Raw genomic sequence first — 18,562 nt, forward strand, 5'->3', positions numbered from 1 at the left:
TTAAATACCTACTGAGATTTGTGAATGTGTAAAGGAATCTGCAAATGTGTATTTAGAATCCATTTATAAATAATAGGGTTGCAACGCTATGAGATTTTAATGGTATGATAGTCATCTGAGAAAATATCATGTTCATGTAACAAGGTGTACAGTATTTCACAATTAATATTAGTATTATTGTATTATCTGTTACAAATTAAGGAAGTATTCACAGGCTTTACTTAAGTAAAACTACTCATTTATGCTTTGAAAGTAAACGTAAGAAAACAATATTTACATACTTGAAGTATTAAAGTATTTTTTAAGTATTAAAAGTACTCAATGCAGGAAAAATGTCCCCTGTTACTAGAGTAGTTTTTATCAATAATAATAATTAATCAGGCATTAATGTAAGGTGCAGGAGTGTACTGTTGTTGTTTTGTTTCCAACTGCATCTGATGATTATTTTCTTAATAGATTGTCCAAATATTTATCAAAAATATTTGCTAATTCATAGGTGCTGATCCTATCTGTACCTTTAACTCTTACGCACAGACACACAGACACACAGACACACACACACACACACACACACACACACACACACACACACACACACACACACACACACACACACACACACACACACACACACACACACACACACACACCTGAGTTGGTAGAGTTTGTGTGTGGGTCTATTTGTGGGGTCAGATCGGGGTCAGTGTGTGTTTGTAAGTCCGCGGTCACAGAATGAAAAGGCAAAGTAGATGTAGCCAGGAGCCGAGATGTGGAAAATAAAGTCGATTGGACTTTTAAAACGAGACACATACTTTGATCTGCACAGAGGGATGGAGTTCTCGAAGATGGGGTAACACGTTTGAGGTGTCTCCTCCTTTGGCAGCCGCTTTGTGTGCACATATTTTGCAAACTTCATATCTGTCCTCTAGGATAATTTTCACATTTGTTTCTGAGCTATCCAAAGTAATCCCACTCTGCTGATTTGAGTTTCTTTTTCGGTGGACAGAGATTGGGGATATCAGTCTTTTTTCTCCCTGCCATTTTCGCCGTAGTGTGTTTGTGTTTGTGTGTGTGTGTGTGTGTGTGTGTGTCTGTGTGTGTGTGTGTGTGGTGTCTGTGTGTGTGTGTGTGCATTTGCCCATCATGGTTAAGGAGGAGTAAGGTAAGAATCTCTTTATCGCACCACGTCTGACACTGCATATCAACACACTGCCCTGTTATTGATTGCCACAAAATGTCAAATATCAATAAGATTTACAAGGTGTATGCAGGCTGCCACTGTTTTTTGTAAATGTTCATGGCCAGTGTCTTAACTTCGATGTTGATACTGGGGTACGTCCAGAGAATTTTATGTAAATTCACAGGTATAGATAAAAAATAAACATCCTCTTCCTGTCACATTTTTTCTCCATATCATTTGGATAATAAGGTATTATGGTGTATACAAAATTAGAGAGGATGAGAGCATGATTGAAAGTAAAATCATTTTAGTATATTGATCGGCAATTATTAAATTCCAGGGGTGTTCCTTACGACTTATTTCTCTGTTTAATAGACACATTTAAATTAAGTCGACTGGCCTAAAAGTAAGACACCACTGACAGATCAAACAATATTGAACACAGTTTAATTGGGATCACAGGGTCTCCGGGTGAACAATGTCACATTGGTTCGACGAGTATGGGTAACATTAGCAGTGGCAGCGCCAACAGCCTTCTTAACTTTCGGGTTTACATCAACATACCTGAAAGTGGTTTATGCATTACTCTGGTCGAGTGGTTATATGTCAGTTTAGTTTCAGGCGACCTCCCCGCCTCTCCCCCAATGTCAGCTGGGATTGGCTCCAGCAACCCTTAAATGGATAAAGCGGTAGATGATGGATGGATGAATTCAAAATCCTTCTCTGCGCCTACAAAGCCTTAATGACCAAGATCCATTGTATCCTAATGAGCTCATAGTGCTGTATTATCCCAATATATGGCTTTGCTCTCAAAATGCAGGCTTACTTGTAATTCCTACGGTCTCTAGGAATAGAATGGGAGGCAGCTCCTGTACATTTAAGGTTCATCCTTAAAATATCCTCTTTGATTAAGCTTTAAGTTTATCTATGAGTCTCACTAATATTATCATCATTATACCAACTAGTCTGACAGAGATTAAATACAGTTATACAAATGTTCCTGGTCTCTCTCTCTCTTCTCTTTCTTCCCCATTTCTCTCCTCTCAATGAGGCAAATGGCCGCCCACCCCGGGTCTGGTTCTGTTGGAGGTTTCGTTCTGTTAAAGTGGAGTTTCTTTCTCTCCACTTTCACCAAGTGTTTGGTCATTGTGGAAACGGGTTGATTTTCTCTCTATAATATTGTCATATATAACATAATAATGTTAGTTGCCTTGAGATAATGTATATAGCTATCTGGTGTTATACAAATAACATTTAAATGAACTGAAAAATTAGGTCCCATGAACTAAAATGAACTAAATTTAGGAAGCGCACATCCCTCCCATTGACTAGCTGCATAGTTAGTGATGCACAAAGACAAATTTGCACACACATTCGCAGATCTCTGCCACGGCAGTTGAAAGGCCCATCTGGGTTAGTGTATAACTGATGTCTGTTTTTCCAGATCTCAACACGCTTATAAAGATTTACAAATATTAATGCACAATGACAGCATCTTTGACATATTTACAAATCTGACTTCAAGCACACACGGAATGAAGTGAAGTTACACAACTCTGCATTCATATTTGTTAATAGTTTCACAACAATAATGGCCCTGTACAGAACTCTTTTTCTGCACCGTCCAAGCTTAAATATTTCATTACTGTACCTACAATGGACTGGCTGAGTGAAATTGCTGCCCTGCTAAAAGTTGCTGTTTGGAAAATTAACTGTTCTGTATTACAACATGCTACATCAGCACTGAACAGCATCCGAGATAAAACTGCTTGCAGTCTCCATTGTACTATTAATGGAGCACAGATGCATGCTGGGGGTGGGGGGGGGGCTTTACAGTAGCTACCAGTGTACAGAAAAACATACTTATTGGACATAAGTAATTATTTGTATTACAGTGTAATGTAAACTAGAAATGTATAGTGCTTGCTATTCTATCCTACCTCTTAATGAGGAGGCAGTTAAGAAGATAGTACATTACTCTTCAACATGATCCACTAGTATATATAAATATAATTGCTTGTCCAGTCTTTGGGGAAAAAGCATTAGTGGCTTTGTGTGCAGAGAAAAAAAAACCTTACAAAGGATGAGAACCATGGACAAAGGGCTACACGTGAATACAGACAGAAGGTTCTGCGTTTGATAAACTGCTCCGTTTCCCCACAGTCCCAGCCTAAATCACAGTATCCCTGAGACACAATCTTCATCAAGGGCTACGAGCCAGAACGGCGTGAGCTCCATTTGAATGCAAAAACCCCCATTATGTTCTGCCTTGTTTCATTCTTTAAAGTCAGTTTTATTTTACAGGATACAATCTGAGGAATCCCTGCATCTTTTGAATGTAAGAGGGAAGTGCTCACGTTGCTCCGCTCTTGGTTTTTCTTGCCCACAACGGATTCAAAAGAGAGGGTGAAAGTGGAGGGAACCGTATACGGTTCACTATTCTGTGAACCGTTTTGTTTCCACATGGCAGGCACTCTTCTACATTATTCAGGCTGAGAATGATCTGACTGTATAATAGCCACCACACACGACTCCTGTCTCTGGGTGAGGAGCTGCATGGTAGCACCCACGCAACCCATCCACTAGTACATCACCTGGGAACTCTCTAATGGCGCCACACGGATCACTGGCCATTAAACACACAAATGTCCATGTCTGGAAAATTGGGTCCAGACATTTTCGGGCGTTTGCCGTTCACATATGAAGAATGTAGCAGGAGATTATCTGAGTGGGATGTGTTCAAACCAACAGGAACATTTTCGGAACATTTTACGGCATCTGGGTAGAGCTTGCAGGAAGCAGGACAATAGCTCTGCAGCTGATAGCAGTGTGTTTGTTTATAGTCATTAACACGCTTTGAGGTTTTCCTGCTGTATTTTCACATGGGCTCGTCCAACATTTGTGGACATTTGCGTTCCAACAGGCAGCCCACTCTGGAAAAAGTTCAGGAAAATGTCCGGACTTCAGTGCATGTCTGAAAGCAGCTGAAGTCTCACTGGTCGATACAACAGATCTGTGTATTTTTGGATTATTCGAGCCATAAAGATACTGAATCAAATTAATTAATAACAATAACATTACTGATGGTTAAGTATAAACTCCACTTTTTTAATGGAAAGTAATGTATACAAGTTGTGTATAAATAATGGTGTGACAGAACAGTCACTGTCCACTGTAGAGAGTCGTTGGTGAAAAACGAATGCACCCACCGTCTGTAAACTCCAGGAGGACGCTACAGGATCACCAACAGTGCCTGAGTCAGGGAGGTCCAGCTGCTTCTTTATTTCACTATCACTCTCCGTCTTGTCTCTCTAAATCGAATCAGCCAGTAATTGACCAAGTGTCACGCTTCAGAGGGGCGCCTGATATCTCCAGCCTTGCAGACCTTTTACTTCTCCATTCTGCTTTCCTGAAAAGGTCATATTTTACCTTTACAGCAGCACAACGCGCACATAGCTCTGCACAACTTTTTTTCTGCCATCATATCCACTTGTCACACGTTTTCCTTGGGATAAGTGGAGAAAAAAAACAAGAGCTTATGGAACGCAGTCTGGGGCCTGGTTGTGTATGACAATCAATCCTTGCAGATGCTTTTGCCTTTCACTTATCAATGGAAAATGTACACGTAATTTCTCCTTCCCACACAGTCCGTGAAACAGAGCACAGCACAGGACGGAGGTCATTTGTATGCTCCCCGAGAAAAAGAGTAATGTTCAGTGACTCTCAATGATCACAGACCCCCGAAGTAAAATAAATGCTGGTCCTTGATTGATGCACCAGTCTCCTCTGAAACATTACAGGCATCAAAAATCACAAATAACACACGTAATGGAAAATTTGTAATTTGTAAAATGAGCCAAGTGTCAACCCACAAATAATCTTAAGTAACTGTAAAATTCTCATTTTGCACTTTGATGCATCGCAGTTGAGCACACAACTTGTTTCATCTAATCAGCATGATCAGCATGAAAGGGGTTCGAAGAAAAAATGGGTACAAATTCTTTGTAAGTATATAGTACTACTAGTGTTAAAGAACAACAAGAGCTCCCAGTAAGTTTCTGAAACCATGGGCATAATACAATTACCCAACAATAATTTTTCATCACACGTTTTTTTTTTTTTAAATCAATACCTCCGAAAATTAAAAGAAAACTCTATTTGTTATTCTGTAACTGCAGTGCAAACATTCCACCATGAACCGCTGCCGAATGTATGCCCATAACTCCCTTTTAGTGAAATTAACCGTTGTTAAATATTCATGCCAAATTGATTGATTGCACAGTATAAAACAAATCAAGAGGAAAAATCCAAGGCATTACAGTGGCATCCAAACAGGATATGAAATGTGAAAAATGAAAAATCAAATTCTAAAACATCAAGATACCATTGTTATCCGCACAGACATGAGACATTTCATGACAGATAACAGACTATAGGCACAGAGCAGGAAAAAAATCCTAACTTCTTAATAACCTGTCTTGTGTCCTCAGTCGGAGTAAAATTACACAGTTTGTTCACTTGTCGGCTCAGGTTGAACACTCTTTGCTGTCACATGTGTTGCGCTGGAATACAAGGAGGATGGTAGAGCATTATCCAAGCATAATGTAATATTGGCCGAGCAATAATCTGATCTTTAACCCTTCGAGTAACTATTTCCTCCTCACCCATATCTGCATTGTTTTATTTTCATGAATAAGCTTCCCACGCATATTGCATTCCTCATATTTTCCCTAAAGCCAGAATCACACGATCCTAAGAGTGATAACACGGAAAGAAAAGAAAAAAGGAGTGGAAGGGAAATGTCATCTGATTGAGCTGTGTTAACAGTGGGGAGAAAAACATGGCGGAGCAGTGACGCGGGTACAGTCTAGGTACAAGTTAATCCTTAAGAAAATTCATAGCTTGAGGGCCTGCTGAATAAACTAGCTCTTTACTCGCATTGCCTGAACAGTCCTTTTGTTGGCATACAAATGCCGGAAGGTGGAGAGGCCAGGTGGAGAGGGCAGGGCTGACTAGATATCTGTGCATAGCTTCTATTTCTCTTTTCTCCTACCTGAGGGCAGGGTGAGGGATGGGCTCCTTAGCTTGAAGGTCGAGCTAGAGAGCAGTTGTTTGTGGATTTCTGGCTTCACAACTATTTAATTTAATTATTCAACTTGGCTTTTTCCCCTCAAGAGGGATTATTATTATTAGTTTCATTTCTCAGCGTGATTCACTCTGGGAAACACAATTTGATTCAGTAATTTTGGAATGCAACAGCTTCTTTTATGCTGATTAGAAACAAGCATGTAACAGTTGCTCACATTAAAGAAATGTGTTTTACACACGATTACATAATGTGACACATTTGACCCCGGGTGGTAATATTACTTTACGTAGTTGTGACAATAGCGCACAATAGTGGTCTCAACATTTATATCACATGAGTGTGGCAGGAAAAGTGGTGTCTTTAATGGCAGCAGAAGCACTGGTGCCCATTTCTGCTTTTCAATCCTGGCAAAGGAGTGAGTGCAGTTTCATCTTCTTGATCATTGCATGTCAAAGTGTTTCGAACTGATCGTTACTGAAGCCGGAGTATTTATGATTATTTCTTTCAGCACATCAAATGCATTAAATTAGCATAATTTCTAACTGACGCATCGGCGCAATGAACGAATCACTACATTGCCTACAGAGCAATTCAAAAGTAGAGAAGCCGGGTCTAACATGATGACTTTACGTCATGCAGCCTGCTTTTAAACTGCCCAGTGCGGCCATTGGTTATTCTTAAATGCACACCTGAGTGCTCCACGTACAGGCTAATACCTCGACAGTCAAGTTTGCTGAGCACAAATGAATGTGGCCTAAAGATTGGAGAAGCAAGTTTAGGACTGAAAGGTCCCGGCAGGAAGAAAGACAGGCAGGGGAGAATAATGAACAGCATTTTTTCCCCTGCCTCAACATCCACAGAGAAAATCTTCTATTTTACTCCATTGCAAACACGTACACACGGGCAGCTTTGGACTTCGCGGACGACGTGTATATGTTCTTCTTTCAAACCCACCTGGAGGAGTGCATGTGCCCTTAATTGGTGGGTACTCATGGATGTGGAGAGCTTGACTCTAATCTAACCCCCTTCAACTGCTCCCTGAAGCCTTGGAGGGTGTGTGTGCTCACTACACACGCAGGTGTGTGAGATGCACAAGAAAACTTTCTCCTATGGAAATGATCTCCCATGAAATGATTCTTACTCAACATAACGACGGAATATAAGCCTTTTAAAATTGACTATTTTCACTGAGCTAAATAATACATACGCAGCGATGAAAATCATAGACGAGATCAGCTTCGGAAATATGGAGCTCACAAGATCATGAAAAAAATATGATGTTATTCACGTCGGAAATCTGGGTCAATTGTAATGTAAAAAAATTACAATTTAATGGGTATTAAGAATCAAGTATCCCCAGCTAACTAGATTCAGAAGCTCATTTTTCGTGACGCTATGTGCCGCATATGAGAGCTGGAATGAAATTCTGCGCCTGGCGCTGTAGCCTCAAACCAGTCTGCAGGTAGTGAAAGGACTCGAGAGCTGAAGCGGCTGTTGCTGGACTCGTATTTAATGTTCAGCTGTTTTTTACTCTCTTTTTATTTCAACAAGGGCAAACAACTACGGGCACATATTCGTTATTGAAGAGACGGACACAAATGTGCAAATAAAAACAGCAGTAAATAAAAACAGAAATGCATGCGAAAAAACAAACATCCTGAGTCACAGCGAAGTTTACACTGCACTATACAATAATATGCCACATATACTGTGTGTGAGAGTGTGGGAAGCTGAAGATGAACACCAACTAGCAGTAAGTGGAAGGCAGCATTGTGGATGAGGCTGAAATGTATTCTTCCCTGAGAACAGGGAAGTCTCTGCCTTACAAAAAGAAAGTTCAATCTTCAATTTACTCAGAGCCCTCTTAAGTCAATAATTAACAGATTATGAATGTGAGTAATCTGACAAAAAAAAGTCTCCCTGAAGAAAAAGAGACCTGAATGATGGCAGACAACACAACACGCATGGCTGCTTCCATGTCTCAGAGGAACAGAGAGCAGTCTGGTAGGCTAAAGCCTTTTCCATATACTTAAACTTGGAGTCATCCAGCCAGCATTTCCAATGCTCTTTCTAACTGTTTCTCCTGCTTGTAACAGTGACATTATGCTGCTGGCTGCTAAATTATTCTTTTTGAGAAAGAAGAGGAGAGAGGGCTTTTTCCTTTCTCTTTAGAAACCAACGTTACTACCTCTGCCAAGGAAGTTGTGTGATTGGTTTGGTTTGTCTGTTTGTTTCTCAAAAAGCTTTGTACAGATTTGCATGGAAATGTTATCCAAGATTGGTCTCAATCATGTTGACAGGTGATTACATTCAGATCTAGATCCGGATCCAGGAATTCTTTTTTAAGGATTCCTCACCATTGCAAAATGGATTTCTTCAGCCTTGGCGCAGGTCTGCGCCTTCCGAGTGCTCCACTTCCATTGCATTATTTTGCGCTGCAGATGCTTCATAACCAGTGTCAGTTCACACACCTATGAGTAAAGAATATAAATGAGAAGTGTAGTGCTTAGCTGATAATGACAGCACAACAGGCATAACAACAAGCACTGGGCAGATGTCAGCACTGAGCCAAGCGATGACGTACGAGGATTCGGGATTATCATTTGTGGAAAGGGAAAACAATGTCCTGCAGCTTCACTTCCGTATCGTCATTTCACAGCAAACACACACATTAGATACGGACACACAAGGAAACGCATATCTGTGAGGTAAAATAAACATTGGGCAGATACAATGATGGCAGGCATTCCTCATGCACAGTTGTTTTTTTCTCTCTGGAGGCGGGCCTGCATGAGGGAATCGTGACATGCCAAAGATGCAAAAGCTGTCAATCTGAAAGGCAGCTGAAAGATTCTGAAAGAATATGTAACATATTCACGTTACACATAATTTGGAAAGGATTCCCCAAAAAGTCAGAAAAGTGAGTTATTTTATTAAAGAAATGTGTCATTACATTGAAGTGAATGAACACTTCTGTGTTTGATAACACAAAAAATAATAATTGGTAGAATGAATGACAACTAGCTCGCTGCTAGGCATTAATGTTTTATTCATTAAAATGTCAGTAATTGCTGAAAAGATTATACTTTTATTATATTCAATACATGAATAATTTCCTGAATCTGGAGAGCCCTACACTAGACGGGCACTTCCCGCCTCAAGAGGCCCTCTGGTGTTAGCAGATACATAGAAACCCCCCCCCAACATAAAGTACTTTGAGCGCAATCTCACAAAAAATATTTTTGCACGTGGCACACGCACACACACACACGCACACCGACACAACCACACACACACGCACACCGACACAACCACACACACACGCACTTTGGTTTCACCTTCGCTGCTACAACTCCAACCCAGAGGAACACTGAACCTCCTCCAGCTCAAACCCTGACTGCAAACCTATTACTGATGTGCTGTTAGCGGCAGGCATAACAAGAATCAGTTTTATAGGTCAAAGATTCTCCAGTTATAAAACACAGTTCTGAGGACCTTTTGAGTAATGATCTCTGCACATCCCTGGCACCGCACCAGCCCATTTCTAGGAGACATTTTGGGAAACAGCTAAAAGGTCTGTGGCTGCGGGCTCCGTGTAATGAAGTAGCGCATTTAAATGAGAGACAGCTCTGGGACAAGGAGTTGCACTTCGCTCAGATCAGTAAACACTGGAATAAAGTGGAGGCTGGAGGGAGAAGAAAGGGAGGAGAGGACAACAGCATGACAGGAGAGAGAGAAAGAGAGAGAGAGAGAGCCCAGAGGACGGAAAGGAAGAGGTGAGACTTACAAGAGACAAGACCTGTAATAAACCTGCGAATATTGGACATTTTGAGAAAGCAACTGAGATTAAAAAAGATTATGATGTAAAATTGCAAAGAGCCACAAAGGGAAATGAGAAGAAGAAAAAATCCCGGTGGATTTTTATAGGATATTAAGGTAGCAAGAGGAACAATGATGCAGACATAAACATAAAGGAAATATACAGTAAAATACCTTCAGTACCTGCAGATTAAGTGGAAAAGGAGCATTCACTTTGTTTAGAGCCGCATTTAGATTTCACAATTAACACTTAATTAGCAGAAATTGGACTACTTTTTTTAACGCCAAGCTGCACAACAATCTAGAACAACGCATGGTATAATATCGGCAAGAAAAAAAAATACCCCACCCCTCTCTCTGCAGACAATCTGCAGGGGGAAGAAAATTGCTGGCAATTTTCTCCATGGCAACGTAATGCCAGAACAGGCGGTAGCTTGGTGTCCCACTTGAGTTGACAGGCGGCTGCGGGGGCTTTAGAGAACGGCTGTGAGGCAGTGAGCAGGAGCAGAGGGTCGAAACGAACCTTCAGATAACTAACCATCACAAAAACACAAATAAACATACGTACATGCAGAGAGTAGGAAGAGAACATGCAACTGTGCAATAACAACAAGCAAGGAAGGAACGCATAAAGATATGTTTCATCATGTTTCATCATTTACTAGCATACTTAGTTAGTCATTATAAATTTAAAAGATGTATAAGGTCAATAAATCGGAAACCAATCCCTTATACAAAAGTATTATTTCCATGTCACTGTTAGCATGTTAAAAGTGGATTAAACATAAAATCTCTTAATACAAGTTGATATATAATGTAAAGGAGTGGAACCAATCTTTCATATGCACTGATTCAAAATTACAGAACGCAGCATCTAGCTACAAAAATACACAACCTACTAAGAAGTAGGTCTTTTCAACAATGTTTGAAATCCCAAAATACAGGTTCTGACTAAAAATGCCCATTCAAGTCAATTAGCATGACGCTGCTGTATTGCATTATCTCTTAGCAGACTGATCTACAAAAAGTCTCTTTGTCTCTCTAAAAGTGCAACAACACAGTTCTATAAACCTTCAAGAGCAATTTGTCCAAAATTTATGCTGGTGTACGGATTTGATGTACAGTTAGAGCCTCACTCACAGGGCAGTGATCTCAGAGCAGAGGGAAAGAGGGCAAGGAAAAGGAGACACGAAAGAAAAAAATATGATGTTTATGACAAAAAATTGTGGACTTTGGGAAAAACTACTTTCATGCAAGCATAATGATGGTAGGGAGGAAATGTTGGTGTGAAAGCTGAAATAAATTAGGACAGTGTTTGTCAATCAATCTGTGTGAATATTAATATTTTAAATTAATAACAATAACAACACTGGCAGTATAACCCAAGAAGATGAAAATGAAAACACACTACGAGTGTTAATGCACACTTAAAAAAAGCTAGGTTGCTATAAAACCACTGTAAAACATGTTTCCTAGAAGTGTCTGTTTATTATTGCAGATGACATTAAACCATGCTACTATTAAAATGCATTGCCACCTGCCACCTTGTCCAAGGCCTCCATAACATTTATTACATTTATTACCCCTGTGTGTGTGTGTGTGTGTGTGTGTGTACAGAATAACTAATGGGTGGGGATATATTCCTTGGGAGGATATCTCCATGTGAGTAACTTTTGTAGCTGATTGTTCAAAGGTCAAGGTCAACTAATTATGGTCCAGAAAACACATTTTCCAAGATATATCTGCAAAAAATAGCAAGACATTCTAAACCTTATATTGATCATCAAATTATTCCCTATCACTTGATATCATATGATAAGCGACATCATGCAGAAGTAACAAGGACGTCAGAAAATTACACCACGCCTAGTTCAAAAATGCACCCTATAGACATGACCTAAAGCTTATACAGATTAAAACATATTTGGTGATCATATGGTAAGAAAGATGTCATCATGAGGTCACTATGAAGTCCGAAAAAGTTGTCACAGTGTACTAAAGCATCAATGTTTGCAACCAATAACATTACACACACTATCTACATCTTATTTAGATTAACCAATCATATGTCATCATAGGGTTTAAATGACACCATGATGATGTCATTATGAAATGGTATCATTACAATATAAAAAAGTTAACATTGCCTGATTGGGGTATATAAAGGATGTGTGCAGGATATGTATCGCCCGACCACTTTTTGTTGATATTGTCAGTTTTTTCATTATCATATCTATTTTAGCGGCAGCAGTGACATGCCAGACATTTGATTTAACTGTCTTTTACTCATTGCTCATGCAGGCTAAATCTAAATTTGAATTGGAGCACTTGTTTACAGCGAGGCTCTGACAATGGGAAACCGATCAGTACTCCATGAACTAAAAAAAAGTCCAAAGTGGATAATTAATGCAGTGACCAAAATATGTACTTATAAATAAAGAACAAACAGTAAAAAAAGGCAAAAAATGTATTCTGAAAATGACTTGGGACAGAAGTGTGATGGAGTAAACAAACAAACCAAAGCTCTGAGGCACTGTTCACTTTTCCCTTCAAAGTCCTGAGGGAAATACAAGAGTGCAAATACTGAAGATGCTGCTGCGGAACAGCGTATTGGTTTATGAGTGAAACTGCAGTGTTTAAGTGTGGGGGATTATGAACATCTCAGAGCCTGTATGCACTGGAGAGAAATCAATAGGGACCACTGCCGGAGAAAGAGAGAGAGATATAGTACTCTTGATGTTCCTTTTAATAAACTATTACCTTAAACGAGGACAAAAACTTCAGCAAGCCAAACAAATGAAGTCACTCTCTCTCTCACACACACTCACACACCTCCCAGCCGCACTCACGGCAAATGAAAGTAGGATAACAGCATCAGCGCTGTCAGATATAATCAGCCTCTCTGACAGGGCTCTCTTTACAAATCACATTTGAATATAAAATAATCACGCTCTCTTTACCCACAGGGCGAACTGCCCTTGTAGATTCTTAAAAGCATCACTGTCATTTCATAAGCAATAAAACATGCGCTCAGTCCTGATAAGTTGTGACCGTCTCACACAGCTACCAGAGCGGTAGACCAGAGAAGAGGAGGGGAAAACAGTGAGAGTGCAACGTATTTCATGTATTTATTTGGTTGTATTCCGTGCCAAAGTGGCTCATTTGAATAGAAGTGAATCGAGGAAGACAGCGAGAGAGGGGGGTCTGGCCAGTGGGCTGGAGCATCACCCAGTTGGCAGGGTATCATGCAGAGTAATGCACAAAGGCCTTGGAACGAATTACATTCCAACTAGCACAGAGCAAATTTGTATTTGTGTGTATTCTAGGGCTGTGGTGGTATGAAATTTGAAAAGAAAGCATTGGGTCTGCACCAGGAATATTGGATTTTGACAGAATATTAAAGCACAATCAGCCGACACAAGCTGACTGCAAACGAAAATTGTCTAACTACCAGGAAATTACCTGTAAGACCCAGAAGAGGTTTTCTGTGGAGGGCGATGACTGGTGGAGCAGATGTTGGAAATTTGGATAATGAAACCAGCAAGTAGTTTGATTCAGATTACAGTAAATGGCCACGTGTTTTGAGTGAATTACCTATGAACGGAGAGAGATGAAGAGACCCAGATGGAGAGTTACAGCCAAACAGACAGAAGGACAAGGCAAGGAGAAAGGCTGTGGCATTAGACGTCTTCTTCACAGAGCTGAGTGATTCAGTCCATCAACGCCCACAGAGCCTGCCCATCCTCATAAAAACAGTGATTCTGACTCTGGCTCACCAAGAACACAACATGACATTTAGCTTTGAACTCTGGTCTGAAACTCCCACGCAGACTAAAAGGCATTATTGTAAAAGAAGAAAAAACAACAACAGTGTTGAACACATTACAGAGACACAGATATAACAACGCTGCCTGTCAACTTGAATGCCGAAATGGGAAAGCCTTCATGACATTTGCACAGAAAACCCTGGTGTTGAACACACACATGCATACAAGCATGTTTTCTTCTTCTCACACACACTGAAGAAAACTTAAGCTGCTAAATCATGAGTGATTCTGCTAATGAGGGGGTGTAACATTTTCCCTATAGTAGGTGTAACACAGTGTTCAAGCGCACACTGATTACATAACCTGCCACCGGCCCCGCCCTCAATAGGCATAAAAGCCCATTTGGTGAATTTTTGCGAATCATCAGCAGCGCCCACGATCATCAAATAAAAAAACAACCCCAATTTGTAAAAATACAACATATCAATACTTATTTGGACGCTACAATTATAAATGGGAAGTGTCAGCTTCGTGCAGCAGCGGCAGAGCAGAGTCACATCACAGAGTAACAGAGTCTTATCACCTCATGAGAGGAGAGTTTAAATCGGCGCATTGAAAAAGAATTTTACATCATCCCTGAATGCAAAAGGGGTGGTCTGCAAACTTTGTCTCATGAAGGTGGCAGCCCCTGTACAGACACCTTCAAGTGCACAACAAGAGTGAGGGTGTCTGCAGCAAATCCATGATACTGGTGTTGTCATAGGCTTATTACCCGGTAGGGCAGTTTTCCACACCGTGACATCCCTGGGGGGGGCGGGTAGACCAAACTGTTCCCACACTTCTGATTGTCTGCAGTCTGCAGGGGGCTATAAAATATCTAGAGCTAATTAAACAAGCCTGTTACCGCAGGCGTGATCGCTCGTTCGCGGAGTTGGAAGACAATAAAATTGGCGTAATGTGTAAACATACAGCTTTGCCCACACTTTGAATAGAATGTACGTGACAGTGTTTTTGGTGCATTCAGACCAAATGCGAGAGAGAGAATTTTTTGCGCAGTGTTGAAACATTTGAACTCGAGCGAAAGATTAACGCGACACAAAAAGCCAATCAGCGTTGACATTCTCCCGACATCACTGATGTTCTCCCGAAGTCCTGACATTGGGGTATCACGGTCCAGTCATGTTGTTCATACGATCATACGAGATTGTGGACGTTTGTGTCACAGTTTCGGTCGCATAATCATAACACCCCTATTACAAATATATAAAGACAGTAAGGCATCTCAGAGCAAATCAACCCTGTAGAACAACCGCTAAGGATGATGGAAAAAACAACTGAGCACTGAGCCCAACAAAGCCTGTCCTAACCCAAACCCTCACATAATAACCCATCTCCAGATACTGCACATAGCCAGTAGATCATCCCTCTCTCATAGCACCCACTCAGGGGCCGTAGATTAAAATAAAACTTACTCGGATGCCTCTGTGAAACAATGACTGAAGAGGTACTCCCACAAAATCCTATTCTGCACCACGGATAATACTAAATTTCACACTTTCTAGCCATCCAATTCCTCCATTATCTCCCTTTTTTTTTTGCTAGCGTCTCCCACACGCTCTGCTCATATTTTTCCAACGGGAAAGTGTCAATTATCCCAATGCTTTCCACTCTTTCCTTTTATTATCCACCTTCACCCTCTCTAAAATACATCCACTGTAGAAATATCCATCTCTCACACCACAGCTGCAAAAAGACTATAGCATTTCTTCAGATTTCTTCAGTCAGACAACCTGTGAGCTCCAGAGTCATGTAACCCCAGAGACAAACTGTTGGTTTGTTTTGGGGTAAGGTGAGTGGGTTGTTTTCAGGGCCCTCTTTGCGAAATAGTGTTTCACACTCCAGTACTCGAGCGGCTTAATGTCACGTGCACTAAAGTGACAAATGGCATCAAAGATTCAGTAACACATTACCATCTCAGAGGACTCTTTCCTGTGCGTACCTCCAGCAATACTCCTCTGAAGCGAATGCTAATTACCAGAAGGCAGATATAAAGCTATACACGTGCCTCTTAATGGAATGGCTCAAAAAGTAGAGCAGAGGCTAGGAATGTCTTTGTGATTGGGTGAAATGAGAGAAGGAAAGAAAAACAGGAGAAAGAAAGCAATAAACGTTTGAGGGAAGGGTGATGATCACATGAGGGGAATATGAGAAAGAGGAATTGCCTCGTTGAAGGAAGAGACACCTTTTTTTCCCCTCCATAGCACTGTGTCCCTGGGTGATTGTGTAGAATATGTATGTGTGTGCTGTTTGCAGAATATTGAACTTTTTTTCCCCATCGAATTCACGATGTCTGAAGATTGATCCTCTATTTAGAATTTACAGAAGCAATTAGGAGTAAAAAGTCCATTAGGATCCATTACACTATATATAGCTTTCTTTCAGTCTGCAGTACAATAGCTTTAGACTGTTGCAACAACTGCAGCTATACCGATCAATACTAAATGAACTCCAGTTTTAAGCAGAATGTAAGTGCCTTAGACAAGCTCAACGTCAAGTCGCACGTATGCAATTTAATATAAAAGGGTGGTTTATAAAATGCCTTTAATAATGACACATATCTAACACTGTCCAGTTGGTCACAAACCCACGAGACAACTGTTGAGTTGACTAGAAAACATCTGGTTTCACACTCCACACAAAAAAATAAATAAAGCAAAGAGAACCCTGAATGAATTTTGATAACCTCTCTTTGAGCAAAATCCTCTTTTTTGGGGGCTGGGGAGAAGTCGGGTGGGAATATGCAGAGCCTCCTCCGCATATTCCCGGGGTGTAATCCAGAAGGCTGTTCACTGGCATGTGTAACACTCCGGCAGCTCCACAAAGACGCATGCAAATGAAGTTAAGTCTCAAGTGGAGCAACAGGGGAAGAGGGGACCAAATAGCTGCTCACTGACAACTGCTGAACACAAATGTGGAAAAGCTTAGTCTTGGAAGCTTTTTGATATTCAAGGGACCTAACACACCACTGAAAGAACAATAAGTCACTACCCACCGAACCCCCCAACCCCACTCATTCTTGAGCTCTTCTTACACTTTTATTTTTCTTTAACTATCTGCAAACTGAGCGACACAACAGCTCAATTGATTAAAAAATCCTTGGTCATCTCCAATAGAGAATGGTAAAGTGCTGGCATAAATTTTAACTACCAACCTCAGAATTATATAAAACAACCTTTCTTTAGACCCTAAAATAAGAACCGTATTATTCCTGGCTATTTCTGACACTGCTCTGTAAACACAACTGTCAGCCAGTGCGTTAGGGAGGCATGCATGCCCCACTTAAGCTATACTAAATGAAGGTAAATGAGGCCACACTTTTGCAGTCAGTTTAAGACACAGGGTGGCCTGGAGGTGTCATGTCAGGTCTCTGACACTCAGCAATTTTGACACTGTTGTTAACCTACATGCCAGAGCTGTATATGGATACAGTCTCACGTGAAGTGATACAGTTGGTTATCAAATGTGATAGAGGCTTGTGCAAACACACATACACATATTCGTATACCGTAAGAAGAACTTACATTGCCGAGGTTGATGAAACCATGTTCCCAGGCGATGCGGTCAGCCTCCTCTGGCCCGCCAACAATCTGGACAGCCCAAGTGTTGGTGTAGACCTCTGCAGCATCAATCCACTTCAGCTCAGCTGTCAGGAGGACAAGGACTGTCCATGAGTGCAGCAGGGCCACCCTGGCATCCATGAAAGGGAGAACACTTCACGGGGCGAGTCGATCCGTTCGTCTGTCACTGCTTCCCAGGCAGAGCGGGAGCTGCTCTACCTCACAGCAGCAAAGTAGAACAGTGGCCTAGAGATAAGAGTACAGAGGTAACTATACACAAAAACATGGCCTTCGTAACTGGGTCACTCTTGGACCTGAATTACCTACTTCTAAAACCATTTAATAAACAACAACCCAAAACGATCATTATCATGAAACATTCTTTGCTCACTGCCCACTGTGGGGGGGGGGGTTGATGAAAACCATGACTGCACAACAGTCAAAAGAAAGGGTTCTGCCAAACACAGAATTATTTTCAATCTTCCGTCACCTTTTTCAGACCATGTATGATAATGATATGCAATAGGCTAGTTGCTGCAAAACAGGATGAGCTGTAAGAAAACCTGTACACAGCTAAACATGCTTACTAGAGAGAAAAGGCATCTGAGGGAGAGGATATTTAAATTCTTGCAGGCACTGCTTCCCAGTTTAAATATGATCCAAGATTCAAATTAAACCACATACTTATTAAGTATTTAACAGTTCATCATATTTTAAGTGCCCCATAAAATAACATGTGTGATAAAAAAGGACCATTATTTGAGCAGATGTTCAAACAAAAAGAAAAGAATTCAGACTAGGACATTCAGGCCTTTGATTTGTGACTCTTTGAGTAGGAGGAAAGGAGCCTTTAAGTCTCACATAAAAAGGAAAGCTTTGCGGTAAGGATGATTAAGTGTGGAAATCCACTGGGTATATCTGGTCATCCTAAAAAAGATGAAGAGGGAGGGAGGTTATGCAGGTTCAAATGCCTATCCAGTCCCACTGCTGATCCCACCAACGTGGCATCATGGTGCCATTCCAATCCCTGATATGAAAGAAATAAGAGCTACTGCAGTTCTTCAATCTAAGCAATTGTGAATTGAACCAA

General features: G+C 40.8%; 1 protein-coding gene across 5 annotated transcripts in view; it reads right to left on the minus strand.

The window, feature by feature from the left end:
- furinb (furin (paired basic amino acid cleaving enzyme) b) overlaps positions 1-18,562 on the minus strand; it is a 76,489-nt gene that overhangs the window by 52,114 nt on the left and 5,813 nt on the right. For 3 of the 5 annotated variants that reach the window (XM_047333090.1, XM_047333091.1, XM_047333093.1), the window contains 2 exons: positions 17,437-17,718; positions 8,627-8,740 (listed from right to left, as the gene is read on the minus strand). In XM_047333090.1, coding sequence (XP_047189046.1) covers positions 8,627-8,740; positions 17,437-17,613 — 291 coding nt within the window. In that variant the 5' untranslated portion in view covers positions 17,614-17,718. The remainder of the gene's footprint in view (positions 1-8,626; positions 8,741-17,436; positions 17,719-18,562) is intronic. The other 2 variants (XM_047333092.1, XM_035643394.2) reach the window with 1 other exon arrangement.

The sequence above is a fragment of the Scophthalmus maximus genome, chromosome 7 (assembly GCF_022379125.1).
Source record: "Scophthalmus maximus strain ysfricsl-2021 chromosome 7, ASM2237912v1, whole genome shotgun sequence".
Lineage (NCBI taxonomy): Eukaryota > Metazoa > Chordata > Actinopteri > Pleuronectiformes > Scophthalmidae > Scophthalmus > Scophthalmus maximus.